Source organism: Pleurodeles waltl, chromosome 11, assembly GCF_031143425.1.
Source record: "Pleurodeles waltl isolate 20211129_DDA chromosome 11, aPleWal1.hap1.20221129, whole genome shotgun sequence".
Lineage (NCBI taxonomy): Eukaryota > Metazoa > Chordata > Amphibia > Caudata > Salamandridae > Pleurodeles > Pleurodeles waltl.
Window position 1 is genome coordinate 168,242,100 of NC_090450.1, and position 22,380 is coordinate 168,264,479.

A 22,380-nucleotide genomic window follows, 5' to 3' on the forward strand; every position below is an offset into this window, starting at 1 on the left:
AAAGAAAAGTTCACGCTAGCAAGAATGACTAAACATATTCTGCACAGTCAGTAAACTAGGCCTTGCAGACCGCACTTAGGCTAAGCAAAGTGTATTAAAACGGCACATTAATTTATACAAATAAGGCACATTTAACATTCAAAATTATGCATTCAACATTAATGAGCTTTGTCAGTGTTCATGTTACAGTAGATTTTGAACAAAAATTCAATATTTAAAACATTTCTCTATTGCATTATTTCATCATTTCAGTACACACTAGTAATTAACACTATGAATTATAACATATAAACAAATTAATTGGTTACACATAAAGTTTAAAGGCTGACCCACAAGACGTTTGTCTAGTGACCTACAGTGAATGCACATTAATATGGTATTCAGTGCACAACTTTACAACTAACCTATAAGAACTTTGATTAAGATAAGGCATAAGTTGTCACGTATAGATGATCACTGTGACATCAGGGGCAATAATAACATTTATGCTGCATCAATGATGTCTCTGAAGTTCAGTTATGAAATTAATAAATGCATATTTGGACAAATGGTGTTTTAAATAATTGGATTTTGTATATTTTCCTTCTTCTGCAGATATAACAGCCTGATTGAAATTACGGAAAACAATTTTTCTGGGCTAAACAAGCTGGAACTTTTGATGTTACACAGTAATGAAATACAACGAATCCATGAAAAGGCATTTAGAGATCTCCATTCATTACAGGTAAGGCTTTTATGTTTTTAGCATGAGCAGCTAAAGTTTGAAAATGTGCTAGTGCCATTGGAAGATGCCCAAAGACTCAGCCTTTTGAGAAGAAGGGTGAGGTTTTGTGGTAATGCTTAGCTTCCCTAAGGTTAAAGTTAAACGAGCCTTGCCTGCACCTGGTAACAATTTGTTGTCCCAATATATTTCGTAAGTCGAACATCCTTGCTCAGCGTGCAACTCTTCCATTTTCTCCCAGGTAAGAGGCTTCTCATGGCAGTCAGTGGTCGGAGCAGGGAATAGGTGCGAAAGAAAGGACTTTAAACGGGATGGAAACTTGAGCAAAAGATAGTGGACTACTGCTGAGTAGTGTTAAGTCACCAGTTGCTCTCTCTGCAGAAATGTTGCTCATATTTTTCACAAACTATTTTTTCCAGGTGATTTAATGCTACATTGTGGACCTGGTGCATAGTTAAAAAATATTAATTTGGCATTTTCTTACTTCTACCAGATATATATATATTTATATATATAAATATCTGCTTTAATGGAAACAGGTGTAAAAGTTGATCATAGGCCCTGTCCCCTAAAATCTTTGAGATTTTTCGCTTCCAATGTACGTGCACCTCGTCTGTGTGCTTTCAGCGGGGCAATGTGTGTTAACTGTCAGTCCTATTTTGCACATTCAGTCAGGAGTTCAGTGGCAGTTGGAATAATGGTAACCCAGGTTACTCTTAACCTATTTGCATTAATACCCTCAGTTCGACTCCTCGAACCCTTGGTTTTTATCATTCATAAATGTATGTTGTATCCAACTGTTGTTCTTTAATTTCAATCTTATTTCTTCCAGACAAAAAGAGACTGTATCTTATCCGATTTTCTGTCATCAAGGATACAGGCATCAATCATATCGTTGGTCAGATATGAGTCTTTTTTCAGTGTTAATGCCTGGTCTTACTTAAGGGTGTATCCAAATGGGGGAAACCATTTGCAGTTCTTTGCAAAATTAGTTGAAAAAGAGCTTGCATTGCTTCAATTGGAAACACATTGCTAACAATTTCTGCAAAAGCATGAATATCTTTCCTTTCCAGTACCTGCACCATGAATAGTATTCTCCCATATTTCCAGTTTTAATCTAGTGATTGCACCATAACCATTGCTCCAAATGTAAAGATCTAAACTACCCAAAGTGTGCAATTAGCTCCTCGATATTTAGCGTTGGTCAGTAGAATTGGTTGGTCTTGTAGTCTTGTGTTGCACACACAGACAAATTGAATGAATGTACTGATTCTCCATGAGAACTTTGTTAACGTCACATCCACTCAGGTTCCATCAGTGAATTTGTAAGGGAGGTGACAAATTGGGTTATCTGCAAAGTATTTTGATACAAAAATGCTTCATGTATCCTAGCTGTGTCCATGCAAGTAGTCTCGACATTGTGACTTAAGGTTTCTTCCTGTGTAAAACAGTAACTATAAGAGCTTTTGTAAATCACTTACATGAGCTTCTAACCACTCACGACTGGGAAGAGCCCAAAAAGATAGCTGCCTTTTGAAGAAACCACAATTTTAATCATGAGCGGTCTCACAGAAGAAAAGTAGAAGTATGAACCAAGTTTGCATTCTCTTTGTGATCATATAGACTAATGTGCAAACACTGTCTTGGGGTATGCCTCCTTCATCTAACACTCTCCCATTCCCTCCGACCTGATTTTGGAATGTGATATTTTATTTTAGGATGTCTATTGACTTCATATCCGCAGAAGAGCATGAACATTCCACTGTATCCATCAGTGCTCTTATCAATCATATTTGATATTTACCTGTCAGTATAATGATTGGTGGCTGTAATAAGCATTAATATGTGTATGTCTCAGTTGTTTCTAAAGTCTTTTATAAGTACCAACCTTTCACCTGCCATCGAAATCTTGAAGCCTCCCACCAATTTCCTGCTCTTTATATGGATTTCCACAATGCTCTTCTTCCCTTCCCACTGGTCCAGGTCTTTAATTTGTACCATGGTAAGGATGTGTTTATCAGAATAGATGCCTCTCATTTCCTCCTGCTGTTCTAACAGTTAATCACTGTAATGCCCATCAATTGCTTGTGCAAGTTATTCAGGTGTAATTCTTTCAGGTTTCTCTCCAGACTCAGTGCTATATGTCCACCTGTGAGTTTGATAAAGTGTATAATGCTGTGCACTTAATAATAGTTTATTCCAATGCTATGATAAAAAAAACTATTCTCAGGATTCCTAAACGTGTGCAGAAGATAGATATTCAGGCTTGCTCCTAACTTGATATACTGGATCTTTCTGAACCTGACACTACCACCCTTTAATCATGTAATGTGGCATGGGTGGAGAGTGCACAAATAGGTGTGATAATCTCTTAGGGAACTTTATAACAGTCAAAACAGTGCACTTACACATATCTAAATCGAGCTGACTGTGCCTTGGAAGTCTTCTTGCACAGACTTAGCATCCAGTCGGCAAAGCTGCAGTTTATGTGTCTAGACAAAAGATGGCTACTGTGCAAGTACTGCAAGCATGGGGTACCACTCTTTTGCATTCAAGAAACATCCTTTTCAGCTTGGCATGTCCCAACTCTGTTCACCTCTATGCCTGAGTGAGACGTTGCCTTTAACTGCTGATCAGAGGATGCAGGCCTAACACCAGAGATGGGATAATGCATGTCATCACACAACAACACCAAGGTATATTATCATCTGACACTCCATGTAATGGGGGTTTCTTGCATGGATGCAAGTACTGCCTCAGGACTAGTTATGTTTAATATATTCCATCTTTGTGATAAAAAATCTTTTCAATTTAGGATAAGGAAATAGGCAATGGTCTAAGGATGCCAGTCTGTTGGTTCTCCCTGGCAATTTGCTGAAATATATATTTTATAAAGGAATTACTTCTCAATTTCTGATACTATATTAAGGGCACTTGCTAGTGGTATACTGGAAAAATACCAAAAGGTGGAGAGTGTAAAAGGATATAATAGTTATGTAGATACACTAATAGAACGTGCTTCACTCAGTGACAAAATCGTGATTTCACTCTATAATGAAGCTTTCCGGTTGGCAGTTTCTTGAAACCTTGCTGTTTGAAATGGGGTTTCTGGTTGCGAGGGTATGCACCTAAGCCAGGCAGAACCCACCTACTCTAGTCAGGGCAAGGGAGTTACACGTCCAAGATAACCCCTGCTCACCCCCTTGGGAGCTTGGCACAAGCAGTCAGGCCTAACCCGTAGGCAATGGGTAAATCGTTTGCACAACACACACAACACATGTGATGCACTATCCCCACCACAAAGGAAACATCACCAAGTTATATGAAAATATACTGTATGATACACAACACAATTTATCAGACCAAACATCACATATCAGTAGTATCCTACTACCATTGCAGTTGGCAGAACGTTACACATTAGTTACTCTGCAACACTAGCTGTAGTCACATATAACACACAGGTTACTCAGTATTCTGCAACATAAGCAGTAGTAAGGAAACAGGTTATTACACTAAAGGACTTGTCATAAGAATATCATAAATGCCCATATTAGGAACATTATAAAATGTATAGCAAGTCAGAAAAACATATTAGTATGTTATGCCCATAAAAAGAACATTTGCATACACATAAGAAACAACATCCAACAGGTAGGCAACATATAAATCAAAAAAGTCCTTAAAAAGAACGGATGTTGTATATATATTGTCATTGGATAGCACTTGGTTAGATGTAGACACCTCTAGTGTCTGCACAATGAAAAATGGGGCCCCGGCTCTCCTCCTTGCAAAATGGGGGTCTCCTGTGAGCTCTGAGGCAAAGAGGGGTGGCACGCACCCTCTCTGTACTATTGATGGGCCCTTCGCTGAGAGCCCCCTCGGGCCTCCATTGGCCCTCTCAAAGGGGGGCCAAGGTCGGCGATTTCTTTTTGCAAAGAAGGGGTGCGCCAAGCATCCCCTCTTTTTTCAGGATGGGCCCCTCTGGGGGCCTGCGATCACTGGGGGCCCCCCGGGCCTCCACCAGCCTTCACAAGGGGGTGCCAAAGTCAGGGAGAAGCTTAAAGGAGGAGGGGGTCAACATGCACCCCCTCCGTTTCAAGAACGGGTCACTCCTGGGACACGCAATTGCTGTGGTTCCCTCCCGGGGTCTGAGGTTCAGGCACTGGCCCACAAGGGGCCAAACATGGGACTGGCGGCACAGGGGAGCCTCGGGCGAGGCTTCTGCTCCACCCACAGTCCAACAGAGACTTCCTCTGGGCTCTGTGGGGCAGGGAGAGGCTTCCTTCTCCCCTGCCCATCTCATCCGGGCCCACATAAGGGCCTTCTGGTGCCCCGGGGGCGCTGTTAGGAGCACGCTTGCTCCAAAACCAATTTTGCAGTTTCCTTTGTGCCCTGGGTCACAGAAATCAGCGCAACTCTGGTGCTTCGCCCCTTACAACCCAGGTCGCGGCAGTGATCTTTTTCCTCCTGCAATACAGCGCTTTTCCAGTGCTAGGAGAGCAAAAGGGGCAGCGCTTTTCTTCCTCAAGCGCTAGGCCTCGAAAATATAAAGCGCTTTCCAAAGCGCTTAGGCTTGAAGAAGTATTGAAGCACTCCTCGTGCTTTTGGATCGTTACAGGGCTCAGGGGCCACAGCACCCTGCCACTGGGGTACAAGAGTCTGAGGACTAGGCCCACAGGTGGAGGGGCCGATCAACAGACCAGCACACAGAGGGTGCAAGCAGGTGGCAAGTCCTTTCAGTGACCAAGCAGGTCACAGGTCAGCACAGCAGCAGTCCATGGTGGTTCCTGGTGGGTCCTTCCAGCCTTTTGTGTCCAGTTCCAAGATGATTCCAAGAGTCTCCAAATTGTGGGGAAAATTCCCCTGTAATTATACTCAGTACTTACAGTGTTTTACAGTGGTGGGGGAGAGGAGGTTCCAACCAGTTACAACTGGTTCTGGGAGTGCCCCCTCTCTCCTCTAGCACAGGCTCCAAAACATCAGTTGGGGATAAACGACCCGATTGTGTGAGTCCAGGGCACAGCCTTTACAAATGTAGGTGTGCCCCACCTCTCCCTTCTCTCAGCCCAGGAAGACTATTCAGTATGCAGGTGCACCTCTGTGACACATCCAAAGCCCCAACTGTCACTCTGCCCAGATGTGGATTGGAGTCAAGCTGCAAAAACACCAGAGTCATAACCACAGAGAAGTGTGCACTTTCTAGAAGTGGCATTTCTGTAAGAGTAATAAAAAACACACCTACACCAGTAAGCAGCATTTATTATCACCATTACAATAATACCAAACATGCCTACGCTACCCCTCATAAATCTGACAATACCCCTTACATATAAAGCAGGGCATTTCTAAAGCAATCCTATGAGAAGGCAGCACTCACAGCAGTGAGACACCAAGTTAGAATGTTTGTCACTACCAGGACAGGCCACGCAACCTGGCACATGTCCTGCCTTTTACACACATGGCACCCTGCCCATGGGGCTAACTAGGGCGTACCTTAAGGGTGACTTACATGTAGTAAAAGGGGAGTTCTGGACCTGGCAAGTAAATTTAGATGCTAGGTCCCTGTGGCAGAAAACTGCGCACACAGACCCTGTGCTAGCAGGCCTAAGACAGGTTTGAAAGTCTACTTCAGTGGGTGTCGCGAGCAGCGCTGCAGGCCCACTAGTAGCATTTAATTTACAGGCTCGGGGTATAGAGATACCACTGTACAAGGGACTTACAGGTAAATTAAATATGACAACTAGGTATAAGCCAATCATACCTACTTTAGATGGGAGAGCACCTGCACTTTAGCACTGATTAGAGTCCTAGAGCCAACAGTGACAGGTCAGAAAAAATAGGAGGCAGGAGGCAAAGAGATTGGGGATGACCCTGCATAAGGAAAAATGTCCAACACTTGCTCACACTACTAACTTTTCTGAACTGTTTACCAGCTGACGCTCAGCTTCTCATGATAGATCCTAGTTAAAACGAAAACAGCTTCTTCTTTTCTATTATGTGATATTTTCTGGCAATGCAGGTTAAAACTGTCAGCACCAACAGCTTCCACAAATGCTTGAAGTTTTTTGTACTACATAGACTACACTCAGCGTCCCCTACTGTGTGCAATGACAGGGGCATGTAGGGCCCAGTGGGATCTCTATGTGCACCCCTTTGGGCTAAGGTGTGCGATGTCAAAGTCTGTGCCACAGGGGGAGACTCCCTGTTTCCTCTCAAGTTCATGACATAGGTTCCCTGGTGGGGGTATAGGTAGTTCAGCCCATACTGACAGTCTGAATATGTGCAAAGAAACCACTGCTGATTAAGGGTCCTTTAGAATCACACGAGTACCAGACAGTAGGGATGGGCAGCCTCTCATGTGGGACCTCAGCCTCCTCCCATTTAAAGGTTGTGTAGCCCTCAAGCATACCCTTATAAACGGATGTATGAAAGTGATGAGCAAAGGCATTGTGCATCACAGCAGCAGACCTAGGGGCATATTTATACTCTGTTTGCACAGATTTGCATAGTTTTTATGCACATTTTGATGCTAATCACATCTAGTGTCAAAATATTGGAGTTTGCACCATTTTTGGTAATGCTTGAACCTACCTTGCATCAATGAGCTGCAAGGTAGGCATTCCCATCTAAAAAATGGTCTATCCCCATAGCCCCATATTTATTCCCCAGTGCTAAAATAATGCATGGGTTGGAGGAGGGGCTGAATAATGGTGCAAAGCTTGCTTTGCACCATTATTTAATGCCTGGGCCAGACCAGGCGTTAGGGGACCTGTGGACCCATTTTCATGGTTAAACACCATGGAATGTGTCCACAGGTGCCCTCCCCAAGCCCCAGGAACAACCCCCACCCACACCAGAGGGACACCAGAGGATGGGGGACCCCATCCCAGGTATGTGGGGTAAGTACTGGTAAGTATTTTGTAACTTTTGTTTTTAAGTGCCATCAGGGGGCCTAACTTGAGGCCCCCTGCATGGCACAGGATGCAATAGCCATGCCCAGGGGACACTTGTCCCTTGTGCTGGTCATTGGGGTGGTGGGCATGACTCCTGTCTTTCCTAGGACAAGAGTCATGTTTTTGGTGGTTGTATGCCAGGAAATTGAGCTAGTCTGGTTAGAGGCATTTTTTTTGCCTCTAACCAGACTAGCGTCATTTTATGACACACAACCCACTCCTTCCCTGCCACCACCCCCATCCTAGCGTCTTTTTTTTAAGATGGCACCCAGCTGGTGCTGTGGAATGGCACAAGCCTGCACTATACTTTTTGCCACAAAACTGTGTTTGCGCAGTTTTGCGACAAAAAGTATAAATCAGGCCTCTAGCTTATTAATTGCAATATGTTGCCCTGGGCTCACCTGAAAGAGACCTTTGTCAGTAGGCAAAAAATACACGTTTTAATCTCAACTTCTTGTGTGCCAAATTCTTAAATGTTAGGTAATTCCAGTTTTTTATCTGGGTAAAATGGTAACAATACAATTAATTCAATTAATTTGGAGTGATACCATGGTAAAGACTGGCAAAGAAGCAGGCAAGTGTGTGACATTTGTTTCCTAACAAGATTTTCCTGAAGCTTTCTACCTTCATGTTTTTTGTCTTTAACAGGTCTTAAAAATGAGTTACAACAAAGTCCGAAGTCTCCACAAAAACACGTTCCATGGCCTCAAGAGCTTGATCAGACTGCACATGGACCACAACAAGATTGAGTTTCTGAACCCGGAAGCTTTGTATGGGCTCAGCTCACTAAAGCTGGTACACCTGGAGGGGAACTTGCTGACACAGATACATGCGGACACCTTTGTCACCTTACGCTATATGCAGATATTCAAAACATCCTCTATTAAGCACATTTACCTGTCAGACAACCTCCTTTCTGCACTCCCTAAGGATATGTTTTCTTACATGGCTGAACTGGAGACTGTATATCTGAATGGGAACCCCTGGTCTTGTGACTGTCAAATGCAGTGGTTTGCAGAATGGGCAGAAAAGTCAAGAGGTAAGTAAATAAGTGCTACAACAAGAATAGAATGACTAATATATTATGTTGAATATATTAAATTATTCAAACACGGTGTAATGATTTGATTAGTACCTACATTTGCTTATTTGCCCCTGACTATGCTTTGCTTTGCTACCTGTGCAATCCAGGAGCTGGTTGATCACCGTATTAAACTGTACTATTTCATTAAGTGTCTGGATGGACAGATTTTGTCCTGCTTACCAGGGTATTCAACTTATTCCTCAGTCTTGCTTTGGTGCAGCTTCCTTAGCCAATCAGAAAGCTGTTGGCCTTTTGCACCCATGAAAGGATGCCTGTCGGAATACTACGTACTTCTCCAATTATAGCTACTGTCAAAGTGTCCATCTTTTTGGGTTTGCTAAACACTGGTCAAAAGGTGGCTCCTAATTTCGAAACACTCTTTACATGACTAAGCACTGCTAAGTGCTACTTGATTGGGCCACACTCCACTTCATTACTTCGCTTTATCTTTCTGCTGCTTTGTGGGACACCAAGGAAACTCCTACTTTCCACTGCCCCATGTTGACCACTGTCACATTCCTGTGCACCTATAATCACTGCCCTTTGTCAGCTGCAAATTTGCATGACAGATGGGACTTCTCATTGGGCAGGTCCTCCAAGTGTACCTGGCACATCAAGATTGATGGTGATGCACCAGTAACATCGGATTTGTGGAATGCCATTGGGCCATAACAGTATTTTTATATTGGATCTTGACTCCATAGATTTGCATATAGTGGCATTTTTTCTATTATTCACGCAATTCTGTTAGCTGGTGTTTGTTATAAAGTGATACATTGATATGTGGTAATTCATAGTCGCATATGGATGTCAAAACCAGATTAATGTATCTTTCCTAGGCATGTTGAGTTCCGCTGTTTAAATCTATATATGCTAATTCCTCAACAGATAAATACTGTCTTTGTAGCTTAACAAACCAAGCTTGATGGATATCCCTAGACAGGTAATCAGTAAACTGTTCCATCTTTTGCCTGTTTGTTTTCCCAACATACTGGGGACAATCTCTATTTCTGAGAATCCACAGTGTGACAAATAATTAGGTATACAAATCTCTGGAAGTGTGATGCTTTACTTCGGGCCAAGCTTCATTGCACACAAATCCTGTTTTTGTTCTTCTACATTAAAACGTCTAAATAGAAGATTCTAATTTTAAATAACACGTTGATTCTGCACTCACCTGAAGGGTGATCCACAGCACATTTTAGTTGCAGACGTCCCACCTCAAAAGCCTACCCCAGTGTTATGTTCATAAGGAGGAACACATAAGGTCACCTTACAGTGTGGCTAAGGGGATTTTATATGCAACCTATAGAGACAAATTATATACATCATCTGTACATGTCCATAGTGCATACACTGCTGAACTCAACAGCTTTATATTAAAGCACTTAGGGGCTGTTCAGACGTATTGCTTTAATGGTAGACTGGTAAATCTGCACCCAAAATTACTGTTCCATGCAGAAATATTGCACCTGTTTCCCGATGTTTTCCAGCATTGCCTAGCTATTTTGGAATATGAAACCACAACCAGATTTTACCATACCATTCCCAGTAAAAAACAATGCAGTGAAACTGCACTAGAGGTAGTCTTATTTCTGCTGAAAACTGGAATTTTCGGACTGAAATAGGAGTCATAGACGTCCCTGAGGATCATGCTTGTCCCAGATACTCAAACAAAATTGTAGTATGCCAATTAGCTGTCAATTGTACAGCTACATATCTCTTAGGTGGGCACGAATACAATTAATGTTAACGCTGGCTAGAACATCAGTTCTTCCAGAGGGACAAGTGAAGCGCATACTCACTCACTCCTCTTTGAAATGTTTGGCCATGCTATTTTTCTGGGGATGAGAGAGATGTGTTTTGTGTTCAGAAGCGCAATAGTTTAGAATCCTGAGCTAACAACCCCTCATTATTTTAACAATAAAGTGCACAACATTGGCCGATACTAACAGTTGTGTAAGTCCCTTCATGTTTGAAGGAAGCAGTAAAGAATTGTACTTCACAATCTATGCCAGGGTTAATTTGAAAACGGTATTCCTACCTACATATGCTTTCATTATAGGGGAACCTAAATTCGTAACTACCAGGTAACAGGAGTTACCTACTGAATAAGGATTACAATTTTATCAGAACCATCACGCTCCTGATACCCACCCGACATTTAAAAAAAAAAGTGGAGAAATGTGTGGGTGAAAAAAAGACAAAGTGTTTGTGAAAGATGTGTCGGAAAAAGTGCAGAGGTACTGAGTCTCGATTTGATTACTCAATAGTAAGCAATGAAATCATAATACTTAAGTATTCCCTCACCTCAAAATAATGATGCCCATTGTATTGTTAATTGAGGGTGCAGGAATACAACATAAACGTGTTAAATAAACTTTTTATTAGGGGGCTTAGTGTAACAGTAAACTCAAACAATTAAAACTTGTGTTCCCTTTGTTAAATAGGGAAAGGAACCTAAAATTAACTGAAAGTTTGTTTCAGTACTTCTCTCTCATTTGTGCTGTTTCCAACTGACACATCCTACCCTGCAAATGTCTGCCATTGCCCTCGCAACCCAACACAAAACACTTTGACCCTCCCCATTCCATTCTAGGCCACCAATAGTGCATTTACAATTGTTTCATATTGAAAGTAATTAACCACCATGTATCCTTTGTGCACTAAATCTAACAGACATAAGCGAATCTTCATAGGTTGCACAAAAATGGTTTACAAAATAACGCTGGATCATGCCTACAGATCTTGTCTTTCTGCTATATAGTATTAAGTCTTGATTCACCTCCGGTGTTTTTTCCAAATAGAATTCAGAAAGCAAATCAGAGAATGTGGCATGTTTGAGACGTGGTAGATTTTTGAAACCTAGCTCTAACTAGTCTGTTCTATGCATTTGTAGTATGAATATGCTTGAGTGTGTATATATGTGTGTGTGCACATGTGTGTGTTGTGGTCTGTCTGATATGTTCTGGTATATGTTTTCTGTGTGCCGCCTCGTCGTGACAAGTGATCATGTGCCCTAAACAAACAACCAATGTGGCTTATCTCACCCTAGTTGGATGTCCTTAGGAATTCTATGCATTGCTAGCTGTAGTATGTTGTAGATTTATGGACCTCGAGAACAATGAAAACTGAGCAAACCATGCAAGCTTTTCTTTACCTAGATTAAAAAGAAAGACAGCATTTACTCATACCAAAAAAATAAATGACATGAGGAAAATGCAGATGAGAAATGGCAAACACTGGCACAGGTATTCAATGACACTATAGGGCCTTAGTTGTAAGGGACCTATGCACAGCTGTCCATAAGTGTAACAATGCCATTTCAATCACTGAAAGCAGTAATGTGCTGTAGAGAACAGTGGTCTCCCATGCAGTTCTGGAAGATGTACTTCAACTTCTAATGTTAAGTATAACTATTGAATGTTTAAGTGTTTCCTATTTAGATTGGCTTTATGTAAATTAATCTTAAGTGGATACTCTAAACATCAGGCGAGCATCAGGTCCTCATGGGCTTGTATTAGACAACCCTATGTAATACTCCTCTGATGAAAATATGTTTATGTATCTTCATAACATGTAAAATAACAAGAGTGACGACCTCATTCAAAGTAACTAGTCCTTGCGTAATCTGCAAGGTAAAGCAGATGTATAGAGCTTCAGCTACTTAACAATAGTTGCCATATGGGTTCTTTTGAGATACGTTACATGAAAAAGGATTAAAATGAGACAGCTTAAACATTATTTTATGTTTCTACTTTGTTTTAGGACATTTTCAGCTATACTATCGAACTAACAATGTTTATTGTTTTCTAGACATGATAAAATGCAAGAGGGACAGGAGTTACACCAATGGTCAGCAATGTCCTGTTTGTTCCATTCCAAGTCAATACAAAGGAAAAGACTTGTCGGACATCTTAGTTACAGACTTGACTTGTGTAAAACCATCCATTGATCCAGCTCTCAAGATCAAAAATGTCACTGAAAGTGGCGAGAGTGATTTCTCTTCTATATCCCCAAAAGATTTCATAGCACCCATAGGATCTCTCGTTATAAATATGACTGACCAAACAGGAAATGAGGCAAACCTGGCTTGCAGTATTCAAAGACCTTCGAAAATGTCACCAATTACGCTGGAAAGAAACAATGGTCACACTCTTCTAAGGACATCTTTATCCACATTTTTGGTGTGCAGCATTGATTATGATCATATTCAAAAATTGTGGGGAATACTGGCCATGTATAGTGATTCCCCTATGAAGCTTAGACGAGAGCTTTTACTTACCAAGATGCCCTATGTTAGTTACAGTTACAAGCAATTTAGTACTGATGAGGATGTTTTCACTAATATTGAAGCTGAACTCAGAGCAAATCCGAGTTGGGTGATGCAAGATCAATTAACGTTACAACTGGACAGGACTGCAACTACACTGAACACACTTCACATTAGATATATTGCAGATGTTCATATAATGTTAGAACAGTATGAAGAAAAGCCAGTTGAATACAAGTGGGCCATGATTTTGAAGGATAACACCACACAAACAGAGTACACTGTTGTGACTGGTAGCACTGTGGAGCTGGATTGCCAAGTTATTGGAGAACCAGCCCCTGTCACTGAATGGATACTACCAGATGGAAGCAAAGTAAGAGCACCATATGCCAGTGAAGAGGGACGAATAATAATAACCAAAAGTGGGAAATTCATTTTAAGAACAGTGGACAGCTTTGATACTGGTGTTTATCATTGCATTGGCACAAACTATCATGATGCAGATGTGCTAACCTTTCGAATCATTGTGGTTGATTCAGATGTAGAGCATGACACTGTCAATGGTCCTGAAATATCCCCGTTAGTTGGTGAAACTCTCCACCTTCCATGTCACTCCAGTGGGATTCCAGAAGCTTCAGTCAGTTGGGTATTCCCCGACAATTCTGTGGTACATCAGTCTTCAAAGCACAAAAATATTTTTTCAAATGGCACATTAAAAATACAGGAACTTACACAGCGAGACAGAGGTTATTTTAGATGTATAGTGGCCAATCCGTACGGTTTTGATGTGTTGGTTGTGAAGATATTGACTGTAGAGGGTGAAAACAATGTGAAAAATAAAAGAACATCTCTCACAGAAGAATGGGAACAAGAAGCATCTGGAACTGAAGAATTTACAGATGTTACAGAAGATTACATGCCACTAACAACTGCATATCCTATCTTAAGTCAGGCATCCAGGGTGGTCTCCAAAAAGCAGCCAGCCAGCAGACACAGTGGAAAAGCTGAAAGTAAGATTCAACATAGGAAAAAAGGAGAGAAACTAAACAAGAGAACTCGAGGCCAAAGAAGGCATTTTTATCATGGTAATCGGCGTATTGACCCACAGCAGTGGGCAGCTCTTTTAGAAAAGACCAAGAAGAAACCTGCTCCTTCAGTCACAAAAGAAATTACCTCAACTAGCACAGAGAAGACATATGTGAGCACAAATGGAAAAGTATCTGGTGATGGAGAAGACATTTCTGGAGGTGATCTCTCACCAACAGAAGAGGGCTTTTTAATATTGACTACTAAATTACCACTAGAAACAACTACAAGTCAGTTAGCAGTACACCAAGGGAAGGAAACTCAAACAATACAGACTAGTAAAGCTAAAACAACTCCCAGCATTTTAGTAGAGGAAATGTCTCCAGTTGTAAAACCAATGGTCATAGAGCTAGAAAAATCCGAAGAGCAGACTGTAATTATAAAAGAAGAGTATTCAACTATGGTACCACAAACACAACAAAGCTCAACATCACAACAAACAAAAGCAGCTCCAGAAGGATATATACCTAGGCAAGAATTGACAACTATGTCTAGAATATCAAAGGCAACATCTTTGTCAATTATCACCAGACCACCTGCAATATCCAATGCTTTTCATAATATAGATGACTACAAGAATAATGTAAATCATACCAGAAATAGTCCTTCCCAAGTTACAACAAATAAGGTGAACATTGCTTCTTCAACAGTCAATGACCTAATGAATATTACTCCCACAAACATGCACACCATGCCACCTTCCACCAGCATTGTGCCTAAAGTTAGGGATAAAGATCTAAGCACCCAGAAAAATTTCCCTTCTGTTGACATAAAAGATCATATTATGTTAACATCTGAAAGCTCAGTTGAAGATACATCCACCAGCCTACCAACATCCCAGAACCAACTAGTGACAAGTCAATATCTGAACACATCATCACCCAAGTCCAGTTTTGAAATAGCTTTAATGACTGTCACAGAACCTGAGAATGAAATGGGTCACATTTATTTTCAGAGTACTCAAAAAATAATAACACCCAGGTTACCACCAGGTTCAACCATTATTGCTCATCAGCAAATTCAGATAATAAGAGATGTCAATCCTAATACAGCAAATGCAAGACAGCGTTACGGACGTCGAAAACTATCTGGGAAAAGACGCATTATTAGACCTGATCGAATCCCAAACATCAAAGATCGATATACCTTTTTAAGATCAGACCGAAAAGAAGTTACTAAAGAAAGTACAACTGTGACATCAGCTACAGAGCTGGCAACAAAATATAAGTATTCTTCTATCACCTCTTCACTAATTGAACCAGTCCCTTTGCCTACTCCAGTTACTAGGGAAAGCACATCAGTAAAATCAGCTACAGATCTGGTAACAAAATATCAACATTCCTCTAGCGCCACCTCATTAACTGGCCCTGAACCTTTGCCTACTCCATGTACTAAAATCATAACAACTCCGAAAGTGAAGATGCCTCAATTTACAACAGTATCAACTCCTGTTACTCTTTTCCAAGAAAAAAGGACCACTGAACCAGATGTCACAGGATTAAAATCACTGCACACCTATGCAGAAATGGCACATCCAAAGCCTGATATAGCGCTAGAATTCCGGCCCACAGTACTGCTGTCAACATCTTCTGGCAAAAGAACCTCTTTTAGTTCTATAGAGTATCCCACAACTGCAACTGGGAAGCATGCTATGATAGCTATGTTTACCACAACACCCAGCCAGGTATATAATGAATACAAAAATGTAAACTCAAAGCCACCCACTGCAAAATCTAGAAATTCCTCAAAAACTTTGAGAGGGAAAATTCCTTGGCATCGATTTTTTGGAAATGGACAAATTCAGAAGGAAATACTAAAAAAGCTTCGAAAGCCAAAGATACAGACAACTAAATCTGCATTTACAACACTTGCAGCAACATCAGTGTTTGAAACAAATACACTACCAGTTTCTGAAGTTCACGCCTCCTACTTATCAACTGCAGCAGAAATCAGTTTCAATGATACTGGTCTATCTGTGTCACCAGCCATACCTATGACACTAGAAAATGAGATTACTCTAACACCTACTCCAATTTGTTCTTTAACTACTCTCAGAAGATCACCAACAACTTTTCCCTCACACATCACCACTCCCATAACTAAAGCAATTAATGTAAATAGCCACAGTCTGACCACTGCCTCTACAGCACTAACAACCAGTGGCATTATGTCAAGTAGTGCAGCAACTTCTGTGTATACCAGAGCAGTCAATGGCGCAAGAAGGAAATGGGTGAAGAGAAAGAGACCGCGTAAAAAAAATACAACACAGGAGACCATTACAGCTTTAAAATGGAAGCCTTCTGATGAAACAAAAGTGACCAAACCCTCACAAATGACCACCAAAGCTTATAATGTGATGACGTCAACAATGTCCTTGACTAGTCCACAAGTTTCTGAAAATCCAACGGGAACGTCACTTACAAGTACTGATAAGTCACAGCCTTATACTGCATCGGTAAAACCTAAAAGAAGGCCCACAATGAAAAACATAATAAACCCACCAACAAATCATCCGACTGGACAACCACCTCTTAGTACTGATACAATCAAGCTGACTTTACCAAACACCTCACAAGGAATTATTCGTACAGCAAAAAAGGCCCCCATAATCACTCAGGAAACATCATCGTATTCCACAACAATTATGAGTGGAAATCCATTCCTACCCACATTACTGCAGACGTATGTGCCCAGAGCTACAGAAAAATATCAAAGTAGGAATGTTGGAATGGCTACAAATAAAAATTTCAACCAAAACATCCTAAATGAAACTTTTAAATACCTGTATGCAACGAAATCAGTGCCTACTGATAAACATGAAATAGTTGCAAGTACCAACTCCCCAATAGTAACTACCCAGGTGCTACATCCTAAAGTTCAGCACCCTACACCTTCATCACCTACAATTACTGTGACACCCCAGATGGCAATCAGGCAAAGAACCTTGCTCCCTTCTCAAAAGAGGTATTGGAGCAAAACAGTTCCAGAACTGACAGAAAAAAGCAAAACATTGACTGTAAACACTCTAACTATTTTGAAACCACCTTTGAGTCTTACTAGAGAAACTCCAGTGATTACCAAGGACAAATTTTCTCCTTTGTTTCAGCCACTGAAGACAGCAAATCAGGAAACCACCACAATGGACCAGTTTACTTTAGAAACTTCAGCCAGTGAGAGACCAACAAAACCCAAGATTAAAGGTGGAAAGTTAGCTAGTTTCACAGTCTTAGCTAACTCTGATGCTTTTATCCCATGTGAAGCCACCGGCAATCCTGTGCCAACAATTCATTGGACCAAAGTTTCTTCAGGTAAGCTACTACCTACACTACGTGAAACGTTTTACAAATGTAGATTTTATGTTCTCAGATAACTAATAAGCTTTCATTCCATGCAAAGTTAATATTAATGTTTTGCCAACAAAACACTCCATCTTAAGCTCATCAAGATTTAAACTATTCCCTATCAATTTCCCTCTGTTCCACGTTATATCAGATCTTTATTCTAAGGTGTTTACATATGAAGTACTTGTTAAAACAGTTTTGCAGCAGGCTTGTGATCTAGGTGTGTATTGTAAAATTGAGCACCAAGGCAACTCTCTGCTGAACATGAGCATCAGATTCTAGGTTTGACTGCAATAGGTTATGTGACATATATCTGTGTGTTGGACGTGCTGAGCTATTTACTTACGAAGATGACAGTTGGAACCATACTGTGCCACAAGGTTGTTATGAGATGAGATCCGATGAAATCAGATCAGATAAAGTAAGCAAGCCTGCCATCTTACACCATGCTGCTGTGTGACATAAGGTTTCCTCTATCCTCGCAAAGCAACCTGGTGAAGAGTAACTATACCATTGCTGGAAATCCTTGCACAGAATAGACTTCTGGATCAGGCTTGAACACTCTGCATACTTGTGATCCAATTAAACCTTCCCCAGACACGGTAGATGGCTAAAGATGATTTTGTTACTGCTGTGATGGAAAGTCGATGGGATTGGGCAGTGCAGAGTGGCCAAATCCCCATTCTACTTACTTCCACCTCCTCTCCAAAGCCGCATCCCCTCTTGCGTGTACAATCCTATGGTGAAAGTTATTCTAAAGCTGACAAGTGTGGGTGAAATACCATGACATATTATAACATAGCACAGTGTAACAAGGCCTATTAATAGAGCAGATGTTAACCACAAGGATTACCTAGTGAGAGTGACAGAGAAAGGCGTTTGAACGCTGTAAAGCATAGAATACAGTTCGTGATACAGTTACTAGCATAAGATGAGTTTTTCTGTTGTGATAGTGTTGTCTACACCTCTGGTGCTTACAAGTCCATTATGTCTAGCACCTTCTCCTGTGGTGTGATGCCTACTGCCTGGCCCCATTAAAGATTCTCGTCTTGAGTTCTGATTGGTGGCGGACCATTGTGCCTGCAGAGCTCACCACTGCGACTTTATGAAGCGATTCAGAGACACGCAATTCAATCCGTGTTCAGGGTGCCTAGTTTTTTTTCACATCATGACGTTGTGCGCTCCTGACACTGATACATAGGTGTCAGCGAATCTTTCGCTACTTGACCTTATTGTGTCGTCGGAACGCCATAAGGCACTGGCTAAAACACTTTGACCTTGTTTTTCTGGAGCACGATAACACATTTTCAAGCACTGTTAAAGACAATGAGTCTGCATGGACGTCAATTTACCAAAAATGCCAGGGGTAGTGACAGTATACGCTTTTTCATCTTTACCTTCAGTCACACACACAAGCTTACACAAACACACTTTCACACAAACACACTGTCTCTCACATAAGCACACACTCACCGGCATGCGTGTGCACAACATGCAATCAAAAATGTTTTTGACTTACCTCAGCTACCAAGGAGTGCCATGTTCCAGCTAACTGTACTCCATTTTTTATTACACTAATAGTGAATGATATATTATTCAGTATTAGTGTAATTCAAAAAACTGATTGAAGCAAGTAGAGCCCCAAGAAACTGCACCTGTGTTCCTGGCAATGATTTTGCCACCTCTGAGGCCATGGGGCCGCAGAGCAGTGCCAGAGGTCGCAAGGGGCAAGGCGGGGTTCCCAGATCACTGCTAACCCCTAAATGACCTCCATGTGAGTCTGGAGATATTTTAGGCATCAGTCGGCCTTTCACAGTAGTTTTATGACTGTTTGTCCTACCACCTGGAGACGGACCACAGAACAATATTGTGTAGTGGGGGTGTTTTGCAATAATTATTGCAGAGCAAGAAAAATGTGGGCCTATTCAAATCACATTTGTATGGGATATTGAGCATTAAAATTGCTGTGAGAATTCCATGATTTTTTAAGACAACCCTTAAAACATGGAAGATTTACAGGCATATGGGTGATTGGACGAGTTAGGATGTGTGTAATATGAAGTCATCAAGCATAGCCTTTTGGTGCCAAAGAATACAACAAGTCAAATAGGTTTATATTATTGTTGACTACATATTGTTCAATGTATTTCTGCAGAGAACCGCTCCGATCACGGTAGCCTTATGCCATGGTTCTGCCAGAGTTACATGGACTTTCCTCTTTGCTACCCTGTTCAAGATTTCTGACATTTACAGGTCTCACAAATTTAGGACACACACACATTTCTAAAGTTTGTCAACATTCGTCTTCATGTCACTAACATATTTACAGTGGCAGCTGGCTTATGTTTACTGCAGGAGGTCGGGGAGACACAATAGTAATAATAAAAAAAATTTAAAGACACACCTTCAGGCGTGTTCCTTGTGTCATCCTCCTGCCCCTGGAAGCTCCAATGCACGGGACCAGGAAACACACACTAACCAATCCTGACACTGCGTTCATGCTGGTAACCAGCATGAAAACAGCCTCAGGAATGGTAGGAGCAGGCTCTCCCAGTACTCACAAGAGCGCTGAAGGCTTGTGCTTACTCCGTACCAGCGGCCTGCTGGGTTAGAGATGTTTAAAGAGCACATCTGGCTGGCCATAGCGAGACGGCTGGCCAAATGGACAGGCACACTTTAAACAGGTGCACAGCTCCCTGCTGCCACTCGCCAGCAATTGCCCCACCCCGGCCTGACACTCAGTTCAGGGCGGGGCACTGAAAAATTAAATTGTAATAACCAAAGTTTCTTACCATTTTATTTTTCCGTTATGGGGGACATTTTTATGGCAGGGTGACACTCCTCTGCTCACAAGGAGGGGCCGCCCCTGTATATTTACCATGTTCCGCACCCTTTCATCAGGGAGTTTATGTAGTCACACTGACAGAGCATGTTGTGCTGCAGGTAGTTTTGTTTGGTTATTTAATGATCTCATTTACTGAGAGCTTAAGGTTTTAACCTTAAGTGCTGCTGTATAGAGGTTTCATTAATACAATTACTTTAGTTGTGTATTTATGTGGCTTATGGGCTAGAACTGCTGACTTTGAAACTGGAGATCCAGGAGCGAATCTCAGCCACTGCTCAAGATCCAGATTTTCTGGGCTAATAACTTACCTTCCAAGCCTGCCTAAAAACATAAATGTGCATTTCCTCGTTTAAGTTTGTGCTATATAAAACTGCAAAATATATGAACACTTTATGCTTTCGTTGACAACAATCAGTTTTGCAGCTATGCTTTACCTCTCCCTATAATGTTACTTCAAAAGCAGCGATCTCACATATTTTAATATTCAACAGGCTTTAGTCCATTTTTAGCCATGCATAACAAAACGCTTGTAAAGACTTGGGTCAACCATGCAATATTACAAAGTGCATCAAGTTTTTGTTTTGTTTTTCTGATATTTGAAGTGCATTAGAAACACGCACTAAATAAGTAGCCCTTACTTGTGCTGCCTTGGGTAAAATACCTAGGGGTGCGTCTCTGAAAAGTGTCACTGCACTTAGTGCAGCACCACTTTTTTTGTGGCCCTTAGCGCACCCCTAATGCCACCATACGTGCTCCATATTTAAAACATGGAGCACCATGGCAGTATTCAGGGGGACTAGCGTCATCATTATTTATGCTAGGACGGTGCTTTGCAGGATTAACATCAAAATGTTGACGCTATTCTTGTAAAGTACCCAGAGGCCCATTGAAAACAATGGGAGCCTTTTTTTAACACCTGCTCTCAGCAGACGTTAAAAATGCCAAAAAAAATAACTCAAAGAAATCTCTTCGGTTTCTTTGTGCCATTTCTTTGGCCCCCCTAGCACCACAACGCACCCATTGCATACAATATGCCTGGCACTGGCATAATGTGGCACAAGGAGTTATAAAGTGGCGCAATGTAAGCATTGCGCACTTTTGTAAATATGGCACCGTGTTTTTGGCCTTCCAACAACACGTTAACGTAAAAAAAATGTAGCTAATGTGGCATTGGAAAGGCGCTATGCCCTCATAAATCTGGGCCCTATTTATAAATGAGGAACAAAGGTCTTCAGAACCTGCACAACTATTTTATCCTTTTACGTTCCTTCAATATGAGCCTATATATTTTTAAGCGCACATCAGTTCAACTATCAAAGCTCACAATCTGCTTAATTTAAGTTGGTGGTTGCAGGTGGAGCGCACAAGCACTCATTATTTGGGACTGGCAGTTATTATTCCTCAACAGACTTTGACTAGGAGCAAGAGAGAGGAAACACAAAAAGGGGAAGAGTGGAGGAAGAGAAAGATGGTAAAAAAATGACAAAGAGAGAAGGCAGGAATGAAAAATAATCTGCAAGTGCGAGATTAACAGAATAACAGATATCTATGGTGGATTAAAAAGGGATGATGTGGAATTAGATGGCGCAGCCTTGGTACTTATCGTCATTAACATTGATGGATAACCTCACCATGGTGTTAACGTACCAAAATATATTGAAGAAATTTCCCTTCTTTCAGGCATTACTCTCCTGAATTCAGTATTCAGAAACACAGAGGGTGGCGCTAACCCCAACAGTATTATATACACCACAGGGTTACTATAATGTATTCAATCTGGTTTGGACCATTTCTATACTACTTCGCCAAAATGTCCTATAACACTCTTCTGACCTGATGAGACCCGTATACCGAGTTGAGGGTCGAAACGTTGTCAACAAATAAAAACAAACAAACTGATGTTTGACATTGGCCTAACAGTTGTTTGTTTTGGAAAAAAAACACACACACCCTTTCTGGGATTTACCTTCTAGTTGGTCTTGTCACAATTTTGGTTGTGGTTTCCTTTCTCTGTGAGACACACTGCACTTTATATAAACGTATATAGTGATCAAGAACAATTTATGTGTGTAAA

The 22,380-nt window shown here is 41.2% G+C and overlaps 1 protein-coding gene across 2 annotated transcripts in view; it reads left to right on the top strand.

Annotated features, from left to right (window-relative positions):
• IGSF10 (immunoglobulin superfamily member 10) overlaps positions 1–22,380 on the top strand; it is a 142,316-nt gene that overhangs the window by 100,134 nt on the left and 19,802 nt on the right. For both annotated transcript variants that reach the window (XM_069213345.1, XM_069213347.1), the window contains exons 3-5: positions 595–724; positions 8,326–8,716; positions 12,578–17,428. In XM_069213345.1, the coding sequence (XP_069069446.1) occupies positions 595–724; positions 8,326–8,716; positions 12,578–17,428 (5,372 nt within the window). The remainder of the gene's footprint in view (positions 1–594; positions 725–8,325; positions 8,717–12,577; positions 17,429–22,380) is intronic.